General features: G+C 43.7%; 1 protein-coding gene across 3 annotated transcripts in view; it reads right to left on the bottom strand.

The window, feature by feature from the left end:
* Positions 1-3,548: 3,548 nt before the first annotated feature.
* FAM20B (FAM20B glycosaminoglycan xylosylkinase) overlaps positions 3,549-14,753 on the bottom strand; it is a 55,983-nt gene continuing 44,778 nt past the window's right edge. For all 3 annotated transcript variants that reach the window (XM_084637046.1, XM_084637045.1, XM_084637047.1), the window contains exons 7-8: positions 9,703-9,762; positions 3,549-7,502 (exon numbers count right to left, since the gene is read on the bottom strand). In XM_084637046.1, coding sequence (XP_084493172.1) covers positions 7,271-7,502; positions 9,703-9,762 — 292 coding nt within the window. In that variant the 3' untranslated portion in view covers positions 3,549-7,270. The remainder of the gene's footprint in view (positions 7,503-9,702; positions 9,763-14,753) is intronic.

The raw sequence follows: 14,753 nt of genomic DNA, 5'->3' as shown, positions 1-14,753 counted from the left end.
CACTGATTTAAAGCTAACCTACCTATGACTTAGGGCTTTTCTACACACAAAGTTGAACTAGTTTAACTAAAATAGGTTTTAAAACATGTTGGTTTGGTTACACTAGTTCAAAAACCCTGTGTGGACACATTTTAAACTTGGTTTATATCAACTTAATTGGAGTCAGTTCCTTACCAAATTGAGTTAAATCAATATAAGCCATTTTAAAACTAATTTAAGTGTCTGCCTCAACTCAACTACATCACTTTTAAAAACACCCTTAATTAAACTAGTGTAACTGTGAGTCTAGACAAAACCTTAGATTGAGAAACATGTGCATGAGAGGGAAGGAACTCACCAAAAATAACAAACATTCCCAGGACACAGTTTTCAGATTCTAAAGGAAAAGAAAGTTTGCAAATGCAAATTCTGGGAGAAAGAAATAAAATGGTTAACTGACCATCAATACACTGGTTCCGTGGTACCTGGGCAGATCTGATAGGCCACCAGCTCAGGGCATCACAGCAGAATCCAGGCTGCTGCAGAGGGATTGCATTTCACAGGAGCTAAAAGGAAAACAGAATAATGAGTGCTTTCCAGCAACCTGCTGACTGTGTGCCTATTAACCAGGTTAAGAGATGGACCAATATGCTAAATATTGGACAGTACACTCTGGTTTATCTGGCCTGGGGGACATCCAAAACTGTCAGATAACCAGGTGTTCCATATAAACAGAAGGGCTGTTCTGAGCTACAGTTTCACTGCATGTACCCTATGTTAATCACCTGCTAATAGCTTCTCAAGTAGCCTCCATGTGCCAATGGCTTTCTACTTTTAATGCTTAATACTTTAATAATTTTTGGTATTTTAATAAACAAAGGATGTTTTACTCTTTAATAAAGTTATAGTTACAGTGGTTTTAAGTACAATTTTAGTGTCAATTCTATTTGCAGGGCTTAAAGCAAGTTTGTCTTTTTTTTTTTTTAAATAAAACAATGCTGTTAAAATAGCACTAAAATACAATGAACAGAGAGGGACTTGGCCTAGATGTGATCTTACTTCATTTAATTAACAAGAGGTGGAGGCGGGGGGGGGGGGAAGGGTGGTCGTTCTCAAGGGCGGAGTCTATGAAACAGGTGGGAAAAGAATAGACAACCCCTTGAGAAGAACACAGAAGGAATTATTGCTTTTTCTGCATTTCTTGGACTGAACTTCAATAATCCACTGTAATCTTCAGTAGTTCTTTTGGGGGGAGGAGTGGCAGGGGGAGTTTAAAGGATAGATGGCTGCAGGGGTCTAAACCAGTGGTTCTCAACCAGGGGTACACAGAAATCTTCCAGAGGGTACATCAACTCATCTCAATATTTGCCTAGTTTTGCAAGAGGCTACATAAAAAGCACTAGCGAAGTCAACACAAATTAAAAGTTCATACAATGACTTGTTTATATTGCTCTATATACTGTACACTGAAATCTAAGTACAGTATTTATATTCCAAATTATTTATTTTATAATTATATGGTAAAAATGAGAAAGTCAGCGATTGTTCAGTAATAGTGGGCTGTGACACTTTGTATTTTTACGTCTGATTTTGTAAGTAAGTAGTTTTAAAATGGGGTGAAATGTGGGGTACCCAAAACAAATGAGACTCCTGAAAGGGGTATAGTAGTCTGGAAAGGTTGAGAGCCACTAGCCTAAACAATTGAGGGGGGCGGAACTGGTCACCAATTTGGAGATTTTCATCTGTAGATGGTTATTCACATGTAGTCCTGACAAATAACTGAGGCCTGGTCTACACTTTAAAAGTTAGATCAACGTAGCTATGAAAAATTCAGACCCTTGACCCCTATAGTTAAGCCAACCTAACCCCTAGTGTAGATGTGGCTAGTCTGATGGAAGAAATCTAGCTCCCACCATCTGGGGAAGTGGATTACCTACATCGATGGAAAACCCCTTTCTGTTGCTGTAGGAAGGGTCTACACTTTGTTGCTACAGCAGCATAACTGCAGCACTGTAGCTGTGCTACTGTAGTGCTGTAGCGTAGACATGGCCTGAGGATGATAAGCACGTGATTGACAACTGAACTCTCAGTTCAAGCCTACTAGACAGATGTTTCCCATCAGGAAAAAAAAAAAAAAAAAAAGCACCACCAAAAAGTCTGGCTATGTCTGGCTTTGGTACAACTTGTATTTCCTTTAATTTATCAGACACACAAGATGATCTTCTTCAGGTCTGTAAGCTGAAAAGCTGGTGTCTCTCACCAACAAAAGCTGGTCCAATAAAAGATATTCCCTGACCCACCTTGTCTGTCTAATAGCCTGGGACCAATATGGCTACACCACCACTGCATACACTTAATTTATCAACAGCCAGATGGATACAGCTACACAGCAGCAACACAACAAAAAAACTGAAGCAGCAGTTTTCAAAACAGCCTAAAAACTTTTTTAATTTAAGCTTTGCCAAATATTGAAAAATGGAAAAAATTGAGAAAAGTTTTTACAAAAGAAGTTTAAAGGAAAGGTTATACTTCAATGTAAGGTTTTAATTAGAAAAATCCCTAACAGCTCTTGTAGTTTCTGTGAGTTGCTGAACTGGTGAAAAGCAGCAAGGGTCCTTTCTTTCCCAGAGGTGAGGGGGAGAGAAACAGGCACCTAAAACAGTGGAGATGGATATAAACGGATACTGTTGTTACACGATGCAAAGGAGCAGAAAGAAGTGGGTGTAAAGTTCAAAGTTGTGAAAATTGGCAGCAGAGTCTGAGTTTGTGTTGGTGCATTTTAGTTTATCGAAAACAGGCGTCCTTGTTTGCAGGCTGACATGGATGTGGCATCACAGGTCAAGTCAAAGGTCCCAAATGCAACCCAGGGTCAACAACTACATTGCATTTGAGAGGGTTCTGATAGGTGCCTGACTCCAGGAATCCCACTGCTGTGGTCCCTGTAGATCTCACAAGTAGAACATGCTTCCTGTGCATTTCCCTCCAGATCTCCATATAACTCTCAAACTTTTAGAATTGTGCATGTCACACTTGTACCTTTGAAAAACTTGATACTGTGGGGTAATCCAGGAAGCTAACTCACGATCTGGCCACACTAAGTCCGAGCCTTGGGGAGACAAGGGATTTTCCTGCCTCTCTCTCTACTTCCTCTCTGAGAAGGGCTTTCAGCCACAATAGGAGTTGCGAGCCAGCCATAAATAGCTGCCAATTTAACGCATGTGTCGCTGACTGCTGTGTGTACTGGTCTACTTATGCAACACAGAACAATTGCTCCTCTCCTGGTGCAGACCCTTGGGGTGCATTTTCTAATGCCAAAACATTTGCATTCGGGAGACCACTTGAACACAGTGCATTCCTTTGATGAGTCCATTGCAGATTCATTTTCTTGGTCATGCCTCTCCTAACCTGAACAGCTATTTTGCAAACACATTCCACCTGGCCCCCTCTTGAAAATGCACTGCCAGCACCCACTATTGAAGAAACTACCACCAAATATAGTAGCACAACACTGAAAGTTTAAGCCATTGTGTGTTGGGAAACCAGAGCAAGAGAGACTTAAACAATCCATCAATGTTTTATTAAAATTTTTATTCACATAATGCTTCTTTATGCAGAGTCTGACCCTGGGGAACACAAATAGAAAGTCAGGATTGAATTTGTTTTCTCTTCGTACTAACAACCTTCATTTGTGCAGCTGCTCCCCGGGGCAATCCTCTGGCAGCTCCAAGACAGGTGTTTGCGTCCAGCTCCAGCTGCCACAGCAAATAAGTTATCATCTTAATAAATTATTATTTTTTGATTGAAGTTTGTTTGGCAAGACACACTCCAGTTCATTACATGCCGACAGAAGAGCAAATTAGAGTGTTTCCTCCACCCTGTTTGCCGACTCAGGCAGGAGATCAACAACGGTGGGCTAATGAAGCTCGACTTAATTAGTTCTTGATTTCTGCACCATGACTATTAATACCCCCAGAATGATTATCTTTGTAACATCTGGGGCCAATCACGTACTGCATGTGCATCTTTAGACTGTGACAACTGGAATAAGAGGGCATCATGAAAATCTCAATGACAAAGCCTAGCATCTCTTACAAATGAGGGATGCCAATTTTTAAAGGTACAAGACAGACCCCACTGGCATAAGGATGTAATTTTTATTTCTACTTTGGGGAAGCCTAGCTTTAGGTAAAAAACGACACAGTGTTTCTCTCTGTTACCCTCATGTCCAGCCCAGAGCAGGCTCTTCCAAACACCTTCACAGGTAACATGTCATAACATCCCTGTATTTCCTGCTTCCACCCTCCTCCAAAGTTGCCTATTCACCCCTTTTCCATTTATTGTTAACCAAGATGCAGTGCTTTAATTCTCTGACAGTCACAGTGTGGGAAAGCAGGCTAGTAAATCTCAACTCACTGCAAGCTCTGGAAGCCAGAGAGAAAGCAAACTGAAAGCTCTTTACACCAATTTCATTTCATGGCAAGATCATAATTTTAAACAAAAACCCACCACCAAATGCAAATGAGCAACTGTAAATAAAATCCCAAACATATTTGACTCTTCCCGCACCATCAAATGTCATGGCCTATGCTTCAAAACAGAGGGGAAGAAGAGACTTGTGAGATCATGCATGCCACACCATTATTCTTCTCTCCTCCTTGAATAAGTTATCTTCAGTTTCATAGTAAATATTTAATGCCAATGCACACCAACAAAGCTTAATTCTGCTACCCTCACTCATTCCAAGTAGTACCTTACTCCATAAGTAGCCCCACTGAAATCAGTAAGACCACCACAGAATACTTGGGATGAATGAGGGTGGCAGAAGAGGGCTCTCAAAGATGGAGAAAAGAGCCAACACTCCCCAGGCACACTCACAATAAGCTAGTTCATGCTGAAGCATTTCTGCTCTGATGGAAGCCAGGAAGAACAATTCACGCATAGTAGGAAAGAACTCACTGACCAAATGAAGTTTGCCTTTGAAGAGCGAATTCAGTGCTTGTGAAACTGGACTGATAGGCACTAGTTTAAAGTCAGGTATACTGCCAACAAGGATTATACAAAATTCTCTCTCAGCTGTCAATGCACTTCAGTCCTTTCCTGTAGCACCTGCTACTATTCCAGTCCTAATGTGCAGCAGGTTTGTGACATGGATGATGGCCCGGAGGGGAACTAGAACAAAACCAGACTCTTTCACTTATGCTCTAATCATGATGTAAGCCCAGCTCCCGTGAGGTGATAAGCGTCATCAGGCATTAGCCTATTATTAGCAGCCTCTACAGTTCCTCAGGACAGGCTGGGTAACACCAATTGCATTTTCAAGGTCATCTCCTCCGCTTATACCTGCTAGACTGGCTATGGCAGCAGGTGCAATAGCTAGAACACTGAGTTACTTTTTATTTCCATTCTACCCCGTTGCGATTTCAGAAGGACTAAACACCTTCAACAGAAAGGACAATCTCCAACTGCCAGCTACACCATGGCAGAGCCAAAGAGATTCTTAAGCCTGCAATCAGAACAGATTTAAACAAAGAAATAAACTTAAATCGTAGGAGGCCAGGGAAGCACAGAAATGGAGATCAACTTGCTGCACTTCGTCTTATATCATCTAAAGTAGTGCGTACAAAAGCATTCCCCCAACCCTGCTATTTCTAGGAGGAAGCTCGAGTAAGATTATTCATCCTTTTGTGTGCCTTATTAGCTACACACATCAAACTGATGCAACGCCAGTAGATGTGGGAGTGTAGTGAAAAAATCCTCTTTTGTTTCTGGAGCCATGGATTTAAATAACCAATTTATCATAAACGATGAGTTTTGTGGCCTCAAGCTAGTCTATAACAGTTTGAAATCTCTGCTAGAGGATGACACAGGACCAACAGAAGAGGAGAGCTACAAATCAAAATTGAGATACATTGACAAATGCCCAGGAACATGTGCATAGCACTCCTCCATCATACCCTCTTATAGACAGCACATATTTTTTATGAGCATCAAGTTTGCCATGAAAAAATGCCCCTCAAATTAATACAAGGTAGAATTCCAAGACAACCACCAGAGAATCAGTATATCACAGCAGCTGGGAAAAGGAAGGAGGCCAACTGAAGTTGCTCAGTTTAAGAGTTCCACCACAAAAGTCAATGTCTGGTCTTCTACAAAAACACCAGCACCGAGAACTGTGATTGCCATTCAGAGGGTGGAGAGTAAGCCCTTCCATGCCATAGGCAGAGCAGCCAATACTTTCTGTAATCCTTAGGCTCTTTGTTCACAGCTGTTGGCTATCTGTGTAGGTCAGCAAGAAGCCTGTTCCTAGTTTGTATTACATACTCTGCTCACCCCCATTTATAGGGCCTACTGTAAGAAAAATGATCTGGCTAAGTGGAATCTGCTCTGAACAGATTTTATCCTGCTTCTCAGCTATAATACAAAGATAATTTGGTTAATATGGACATAGATTCATGGGGATATCTGCTCTGCTATATTCCCTATGTACAGAAAGTAGTGTTGGTCCATGTACTAATTTCTTGGGGAACAGATATTAATCATCAGCTATTGGATGGATCTTAGTGCTGTAAAAAAAAGCTGGTCGTCATCTCCTCACCTTCCAATTGCATGGATGAATTTTCACTAGCACTTCAGTGATAACATTGAAGCATCATCACATATGAAGCAGATCCCTCTTCCCAGCATCTTATTAACGAGAACACAGCTGAGCAGCAGACACACCATCTCCCACCCCATTGGTGTTCGCAAGGACATTCTACCCCAGCAGGGGGCACTAAATTATTTTATTTACCACTTCCTCTTTTTTTAAAGGAGGCAAAAAAATACCTAACCAGCTCACAGCTGATTATATACAACTCTGAATTGGACTAAAACCTCACAAGAGCATATTAAGAGTGGGTGGCTGGGGAAAGAGAAAGGGGAGAGGACTGTAATGTTCCATCTCCATTGTCCCCTCTAGAACCAGCCCACATATTCCTGTGGAATTCCACTCTCTTTTTCATTAACACCAGCAGTTGTGTTTTCCCAGTGCAATGTCCACTGCCAGCAATGGACACACCACGACGGCGAAGCTGCCACTGTGGCTACAGGGCTGTCCAAGGGCTCCCAAACTCTCCACCTTCTCTAGCAGCTGTTTGCCAAAGATGAAGACCACCACCATCACTTCCCCTGGCTCAGGAGCTTTTCCATTCATTTCCAGTCCATCCTGGGCATAGCCATTCAGAACCGATTGTGCTGTTTTTCTATCATTTGTTTTTTAAAAAAAGGGAGTTTCATCTGTTTTCCATGAAAGTTACAAATGGGAGAGTGTCATCCTGTCTTCCACCAGTACAATGTCTGGACCAAACTGGTCTGTGCACTGTTTCACTGTAGCCAGGATGCTCAGGAGCCGCTGGTCCATGGCATCCAAGTGAGGGTCGGAGAGCACTGGTGAGATGGGGTCATGAGACATGGCAGTCTTTAAGGCAGACTTCAGCACTCCATTCTTCAGGTAGTTCAGTCTGTTCCAGGTGGAAACTCGGATGCTGGAAAAGAAAGATGAGCACACATCATACTAGTGCACACAGGATTTCTAGTCTAAGGTCCCATCAACACTACCATACAGCTGCCCCATTGAGGAGTCCAGTTACAACATGGTTATGCCTACACAGATGGGAGCAAATTAGAACTGGGTCTCTCTCCCCTCCCAAATATACTGTAACTAATATAATCAAGACCTAAATTGTTGGTAGCAGGTGAAGGGAAAGTGATCTAATATGTTGCGATTCTTCTAAGAATTGCTCCATGAAAACTCCTGAAAGCTGACAGGAAGAGCGGAGCTAGGACAATCTGAAGGCCTCCCAGAGCTGGAGAAGGGAACAGAGAGGTCTGTCTGCTAACCCAAAACAATACTCGTAGGGAGCTCAGCATTACTTCCATCAGAACTTCATCAATCAATCAATCATGGATGAGAAAAGAGTCAGATGATTAACCTTCCCTACCAAGTCAATGTACATAGCAATGTTCTTTCTACTTTGCCATTTAATCTTTTCACACTATCACATTTGAACTGTTTTCTTCTGGGGAATCTCCGGGGAATCCTCCCATCAAAGTTGCCATGTTGTAGCAATTTGCCAGAGCTGATGTCCCGACTCAGGTAGCTCCCTTTGGCGTGCATCATTGTCACAGAGTGTTAGGGGAGGGTGGTGTCACCCATGTAACAGGGTACTCCCTATCCCCAGGGGAAGCTGTGAATTCTGCAGTCAAAATAATTGCAACAGATTTTAGCACATTCACATGGCTACCATAGAACATTCTGTTTACAGGCTTCCCTGCCTAGAGGTGTGAGCTGTCCATGGACCACCTGGACTCAGTGAGAATGAAGACCAGAAGAGCAGGGAGCTGTTCAATCTTCTGCAAAGATGGAAGGGGAACTGCCTCTGGAAACCTCTCCTTTAGGACTGTGTTTGGAGGAACTTGAAGCAGAGGACACAGACTCCAAAGGAGCCACACAAAACAAGAAAAAGAAAACATTTAAAAAAATTACTGGGGAAAGCTAAGGAAATCTTTAATCATTTTTTTAAAGCGTTTCTATTTACTTATTTCATGCTGTTGTTGAAATTTCAGTTTTCTGCAGACTTTAGTGTGCTACAGAAACCAGAGGTGTTACAAAAGAACATAGGTCAAATGTGCCGTAGTATAGAGGGGGCTGTATTGGCTGTACTTGCAGCCTGAGGAGCTAAGCTTCCATACTCTGCAAAGCTCCTGGTTTCCAGAGACTCTGAAGAATTCAGGAGACAAACTGAATGTTTGAGGGGCAGCTCAAGGAACTCTCAATAGACTGGCCTATTTTAAAAAGTGAAGTGATTTTCATTTCTCCGTTTGCGTTGCCCTGATGTAGCACAGTCATGCAAACTACTGCACCGATTTCCTTTATTTGTTTTTAGTTTGTTTGGGTTTTTTAAGTGCTCATGCAACATATAGCCTATTTGTTAACTGGACATGAAGAGCAGAGCCCACAAAAGCAAAGAAAGGCTTGTCCCCTCAGGTAAGCATGGGGCCACGGAACCCAGAAATCAGATTGCAGGAGACAAAAAAAGAAGAAAGCAGGATGGGGGTGCAAGTCGCAGGGACAAAATGAGGGATTTATAGTGGGACAGTGAACAGAGAATCCCAGACAACGCCCTCTGCTCTAAGGAGTCAATGGATACCCTGAAGAACGTGGATGCACGCACAGACAAGGGACAAGAAAAAGGCCTCACAGACAGAGAACACCCTTCCCTCTACACAGCACAATGACTAGCAGTTCTGAAGGCTCAAGTCCTCCATATAACACAAAGCAAGAACCGCACAGGTGGCAGCAGAGCAAGCTTCCACACACTGCCTTGCAATTGTACCACAGCCCTCAGAAGGGACATCAGGAATGAGGGTGGTTTAGTTGCCATGCCTATCCAATCCTTGGCTTCTGTCAGTGAGAGTTCCAATGGTGATGCAAACATCTGTCCAGCAGGAACTGGCCAGAGACCAGCTCATTTCAGAAAAGCCACTGAACAGCTGCAGATGGAAGCTACTTGTCATTACGGATTAAAGGTAAATTTGAACCAGTGACTTAAAGGTGTTCTGTGTATAACTTGCACGTCTCCAGGCTGTCAGAGGGCATCATTGCTATGAATTTCAGTGTGCTCCTGATTTAGATTTGGCAATTGTGTACAAGTAAACTCAATGGCTTCTCCGTGACTTACTTACATGCAGCACTGATAAAGAGGAGCGAGGATGCTTCTCTCATCCAGGGAGGGGTTTCCAAAACTGAAAAACAAATTAGAAGCAGGTGAGCCAGGTGAACACTCAGTACCCTTTCTGACCTCAGCAGATTCTGTAAGGAATTTGAAATCAATAACCAAACAATTCCATGCTCCAACACCTCAAATCAGTTAAGCTAAAACATTCTCAGCCATGATCAATTAGACATACAACTCCCAACAGTTTCTGTTAATGTACCCAACAAACAGCAGCAGCAGCTTTAGCTTTTATAGCTCTTTACCCTGTCAAGACATCTCCAGGCACTTTAAAAACAAGCTGTGAAGAAATTTAGTGATGTAGCCCACATTGCTGAGCTAAGGGGGAAAACAAATGGGATATCAGTTTAGACAAAGAATGAGAGTATCAGCTCCCTGACATTTCTGGACAGGGAATGAATTGAGGAACCATCTGGTACATACAGATCCCCAAGTTGGCCAACCTCGAGCTGAAGCCCACGGATATAAAATGCTGATCAATTCCAACCCATCTAAACCTGACAATCACCCTTTCAGCTGGAAAACTGCCAAAAGGACTTCATAGTATATTTTAGACTTCATTTAAATAGATGCCAAATAAACTTGCACAAAAGTTATTTTTCAGTCACTTATAAATTTAATTTAACAATTTCTTCACAAACCTAACAGAAAGCCTGCTCTTTAACACAGGCCATTTTCCTGCAAAATCTGGAGCTGCTTTATTCATCTGAGTTGCTAAGCATAAAAAAGCCTTAAAACATCAGAGTATTTTTTCACACTCTAGTAACTCAAAAGACAGCTAAAGGGACTTTACTCAAAATGTCAGAAGAAATTCACTTCTGGGGCTGAGATGCCCCCAGAGGAAATTGTTTCAGAAGGGAATGAGCATGTGAACACAGGTAATTCTAACGAAAGTCCGGACATAACCCATGGCTATCACCATCGCTATCCAGTGACTAATATGTAACTCTCTCCCACTCTAATGCCAGGACATTTTAAAAAGCCACCATTTTTGTAGGATCCACCAAAAGCCATGTGAGAGCAGCAGCAATTAACTAATATTCCTAAAGCGGAATACATTCCTGCTGGCATCATGGAAGGAGTCATTGAAGGGGCTGATGTATAAACAGCAATGAAAATTAAATTGAGCCATGTTTATTTCCGACACATTAGAAATACTCACAATAAGAGAAAGGAGCAGGAGAACCCAATACTTAAAAGGGAAGAAAGGCCAAGAGTAACAAGTAGGAAATGGTATTTTCAAGGCTTCTAAGGGTCTGTCTAGACGACAAAAAGGGTGCTTTAAAATCAAGTTAGCTACCAATCATGGTAGTTCATTGGTAACTCAACCCCAAGGTTAAGTCTTCACTAGGTTAGGAAGTATTTTTAACCGGTGTTATCTAACATACTAAGACCATAGTGTAGCAAAGTGATTGAACAGTTGGAGCACCTCATTGGGGCTAAGAGCGGTGCTGCACAGTTTCATGCTTTAGTGGTCTCCATTCACCTTGTGACTTATCCCTCCAACTGGGTCATTTATGGTCTCACCCTTTTGAAATAAACCAGCGTTTTCACCCAATAGTCCTGTGATAAATGAAGGAGGGTGTGGGGTAGCTCCCTTTTATGGGCACCCAGCCAGCCAGAAGCTATAAAATCCCTCTTAGTAGCTGTTCTCTAATTACTCTACCTGTAAATCAGGGGTGGCCAACCTGAGCTTGAGAAGGAGCCAGAGTAATAGGTCAGCAGTCCCCGCATTAGCTCCCCCTGCTCCCAGCACCTCCTGCCCACCAGAGCCTCCCTCTCCCTCCCCACACCTCCTGATCAGCTGTTTGGTGGTGTGCAGGAGGCTCTAGGGGGGAGGGAGAGGAGCGAGGGCAGGGCAGGCTCAGGGGAAGGGGCTGGAAGGGGTGGAGTGGGGGGCAGGGCCTGTGGCAGAGCCAGGGGTTGAGCAGTGAGCACCCCCGGCCCATTGGAAAGTTGGCGCCTGTAGCTCCAGCCCCGGAGTCGGTGCCTAGACAAGGAGCCGCATATTAACTTCTGAAGAGCCGCAGGTGGCTCCGGAGCCACAGGTTGGCCACCCCGGCTGTAAAGGGTTAAAAAGTCTCACTGCTATGCATAGGTAAAAGGAACTGAGTGGGCACCTGGCCAAAAGAGCCAATGGGAAGGCTAAAACTTTTTAAAAGTGAAACAAGACTCCCCCCTTTTGTCTGTTTGTGGTTGTTCTCCAGAGAAAGGTAGACAGGGCTGCAAATACGCTGTAAGAAGCTTGGGGCCAGGTATAGAATATTATCGGTATCATAACTAGAAACTACGCATTTGAAACCCCAGATATGTAAGCAGATCAGGAAATGTCTAGGAAGATGCAATTAGGTTTCTCTCTTTTTATTTCTTTATGGCTTGTGGACTCTTCTGTGCTAGCCCCAGATGCTTTTGTTTTGCTTGTAACCTTTAAGCTGGACCTCAAGAAAGTTATTCTTGATACTTAACCCTTGTAGTTTTTTATTTTTTAAATCTAGCAAATGCATAAGTTCCCAAATGTATTTTTTTTTTTTTTTTTTAAGAACAGAATTGAATTTGTGTGTCTTAACAGGTTTGTGCACATGTTCTTTAAATTAGCTGGTTGCAACAGCTGACTTCCTTCCTTCCCCCCACCCCCCCTTCCTCAGCTCTTCCCCAGGCAGGAGTAGTGGCCGTGTGTGAAAGGGCTTGAGGGTACCCCACAGGAAGGAATTCCCAAGTGCACCTTCCTGGGTTCTCAAAGAGGTTTTGCACTTGGGTGGTGGCAGCATCTACCAATCCAAGGTCAGAAAAAAAGCTGTAACCTTAGAAGTTTAATACAAGTTTAATACAACCCCCTAACACAATTTTAAAAGTGTTAAAACAGTCTACTCTAAGGCCTGGTCTACACTATGAGGTGAGGTCGAATTTAGCTGCGTTAGGCCTGGAGTGGCCAGTATTAATTTTTAGAGTCCTTGCAGGCCCCCACCTCTGCAGTCAAAGTGCCAGAGTGGGGAATCAGCCTTAACAAGTCCCTACCAGCTACCACTTAAAAACAAAACAACAACAAACTTTTAATCCCAGTGAAGACAAACCCCAAATGTAGAGTTTCACACCTTTAAAACAAAAGGGAAGTTTTGGTTACATAACCCCCTAACACAATTTTAAAAGTGTTAAAACAGTCTACTCTAAGGCCTGGTCTACACTATGAGGTGAGGTCGAATTTAGCTGCGTTAGGTCGATTTTATAATGAATGCGTCAACACAACCAACCCCATTCCGCCGACCTAAAGGGCTCTTAAAATCGACTGCTGTACTCCTCCTCAATGAAGGGAGTAACGCTAAAATCGACCTTCCTGGGTCCAGTTTGGGGTACTGCAGACATAGTGCTGTGCAATTCAATGGTATTGGCCTCCGGGAGCTATCCCAGAGTGCTCCAATGTGACCCCTCTGGACAGCACTTTCAACTCCGATGCACTAGCCAGGTACACAGGAAAAGCACCGGGAACTTTTGAATTTAATTTCCTGTTTGGTCAGTGTAGCGAGCTCAGCAGAACAGGTGACCATGCAGTCCCAGAATTGCAAACGAGCTCCAGCATGGAGCAAACAGGAGACATTGGATCTGATTGCTGTATGGGGAGAAGAATCTGTGCAGGCAGAACTCCGATTCAGCAGAAGAAATGATGACATATATGCCAAAATTGCATAGGGCATGGTGGACAGAGGCTACACCAGGGACACACAGCAGTGCCGTATGAAAGTTAAGGACCTCAGGCAAGCCTACCAAAAGACAAGGAGGCAAACGGTTGCTCCAGGTCACAGCCCCAGACATGCTGCTTCTATGATCAGCTGCATGCCATTCTATGGGGGGACCCTATCAGTAGCCCACCACTCTGCGTGGACATCTGCAAGGTGGCAGCCTCACGCAGCATGGATGAGGATTTTGTGGATGAGAAAGGAGGAGGAGGAGAATGTGCAGCAGGCAACCAGAGAATCTGTTCTTCCTGGCAGCCAGGACCTTTTCCTCACCCTAGAGCCAACACCCTCCCAGGGTGTATTGTTCCAGGACCCTGCAGGCACCTCTGGTGAGGGCACATTTGTAACTACACTGCAGGGGTTAAAAGCAATTGTGTTTAATGTTTGATTTGCCCTGAACAATTGGGAGGCATTCGCGGCCAGTACAGCTACTGGAAAAGTCTGTTAACGTGTCTGCGGATGGAGCAGGAATCCTCCAGGTACATCTCTATGAAGCTCCCCTGGAGATGCTCAAAGCCTCTGCAGAAGGTTTCTGGGGAGGGCTGCCTTATTTCATCCTCTATGGTAGGACACTTTACCACACCAAGCAAGTAGCAAGTGTCTGGAATCACTGCAGCAAAAAGCATGGCAGCGCATGGTCCTGGGTTTTGGTCTTTAGCTTTCTGTGTCAGCCTCAGGAGAGTGATATCATTAATGGTCACCTGGTTGAAATAGGGGAATTTCTGTAAGGGACCAATAATCCCATCTGTTTGGTGATCCCCGACACATTAGACCCCAGTCATGCTGGGCTGTTTGAGCCTGGCTAAAAGGGATCAATAGCAACCCGGGGTGGGGGTGGGGGGGAGAGAAGAGGTGTGCTGCACATCCACCCTAAAGCCGCAGCCCCTCCTTTTAAACAGCAACCGCAGCCCCTCCTTTTAAATGGCAAATCCAACAGGTATTGGTTGCTATTGTAAAGAATGGCACTGCAGTTTGAAACCATTCCCACATGTTATGAAGGTGGAAGAAGCCAACCCCACGTACCCTTTGACTTACCATGGCTGCCTGGAAACCAAATTCTGGTGCCCAGCCGTGTGTGATGTGTCACCATACTGGCAGGCGCTCAATATAAAAGGCAAAATGCGTCCTTGTACCTGTGTTGTCTGCTGTGAATTGCTTGATTCACTGTGAAAGAGTCTCCCTTTTGTTCTCAGAAATGTATCTTCTTAAAATCTACTCTCCCTTTTCCCCCCCTGCAGCTGCCAATATTTCTGTGCTCCCCACATCAACT

Source organism: Lepidochelys olivacea (genome assembly GCF_965140295.1).
Source record: "Lepidochelys olivacea isolate rLepOli2 genome assembly, chromosome: 8".
NCBI classification, from domain to species: domain Eukaryota; kingdom Metazoa; phylum Chordata; order Testudines; family Cheloniidae; genus Lepidochelys; species Lepidochelys olivacea.
Note: the sequence above shows the minus strand (reverse complement) of the source record. Positions and strands in the feature narration are given on the sequence as shown.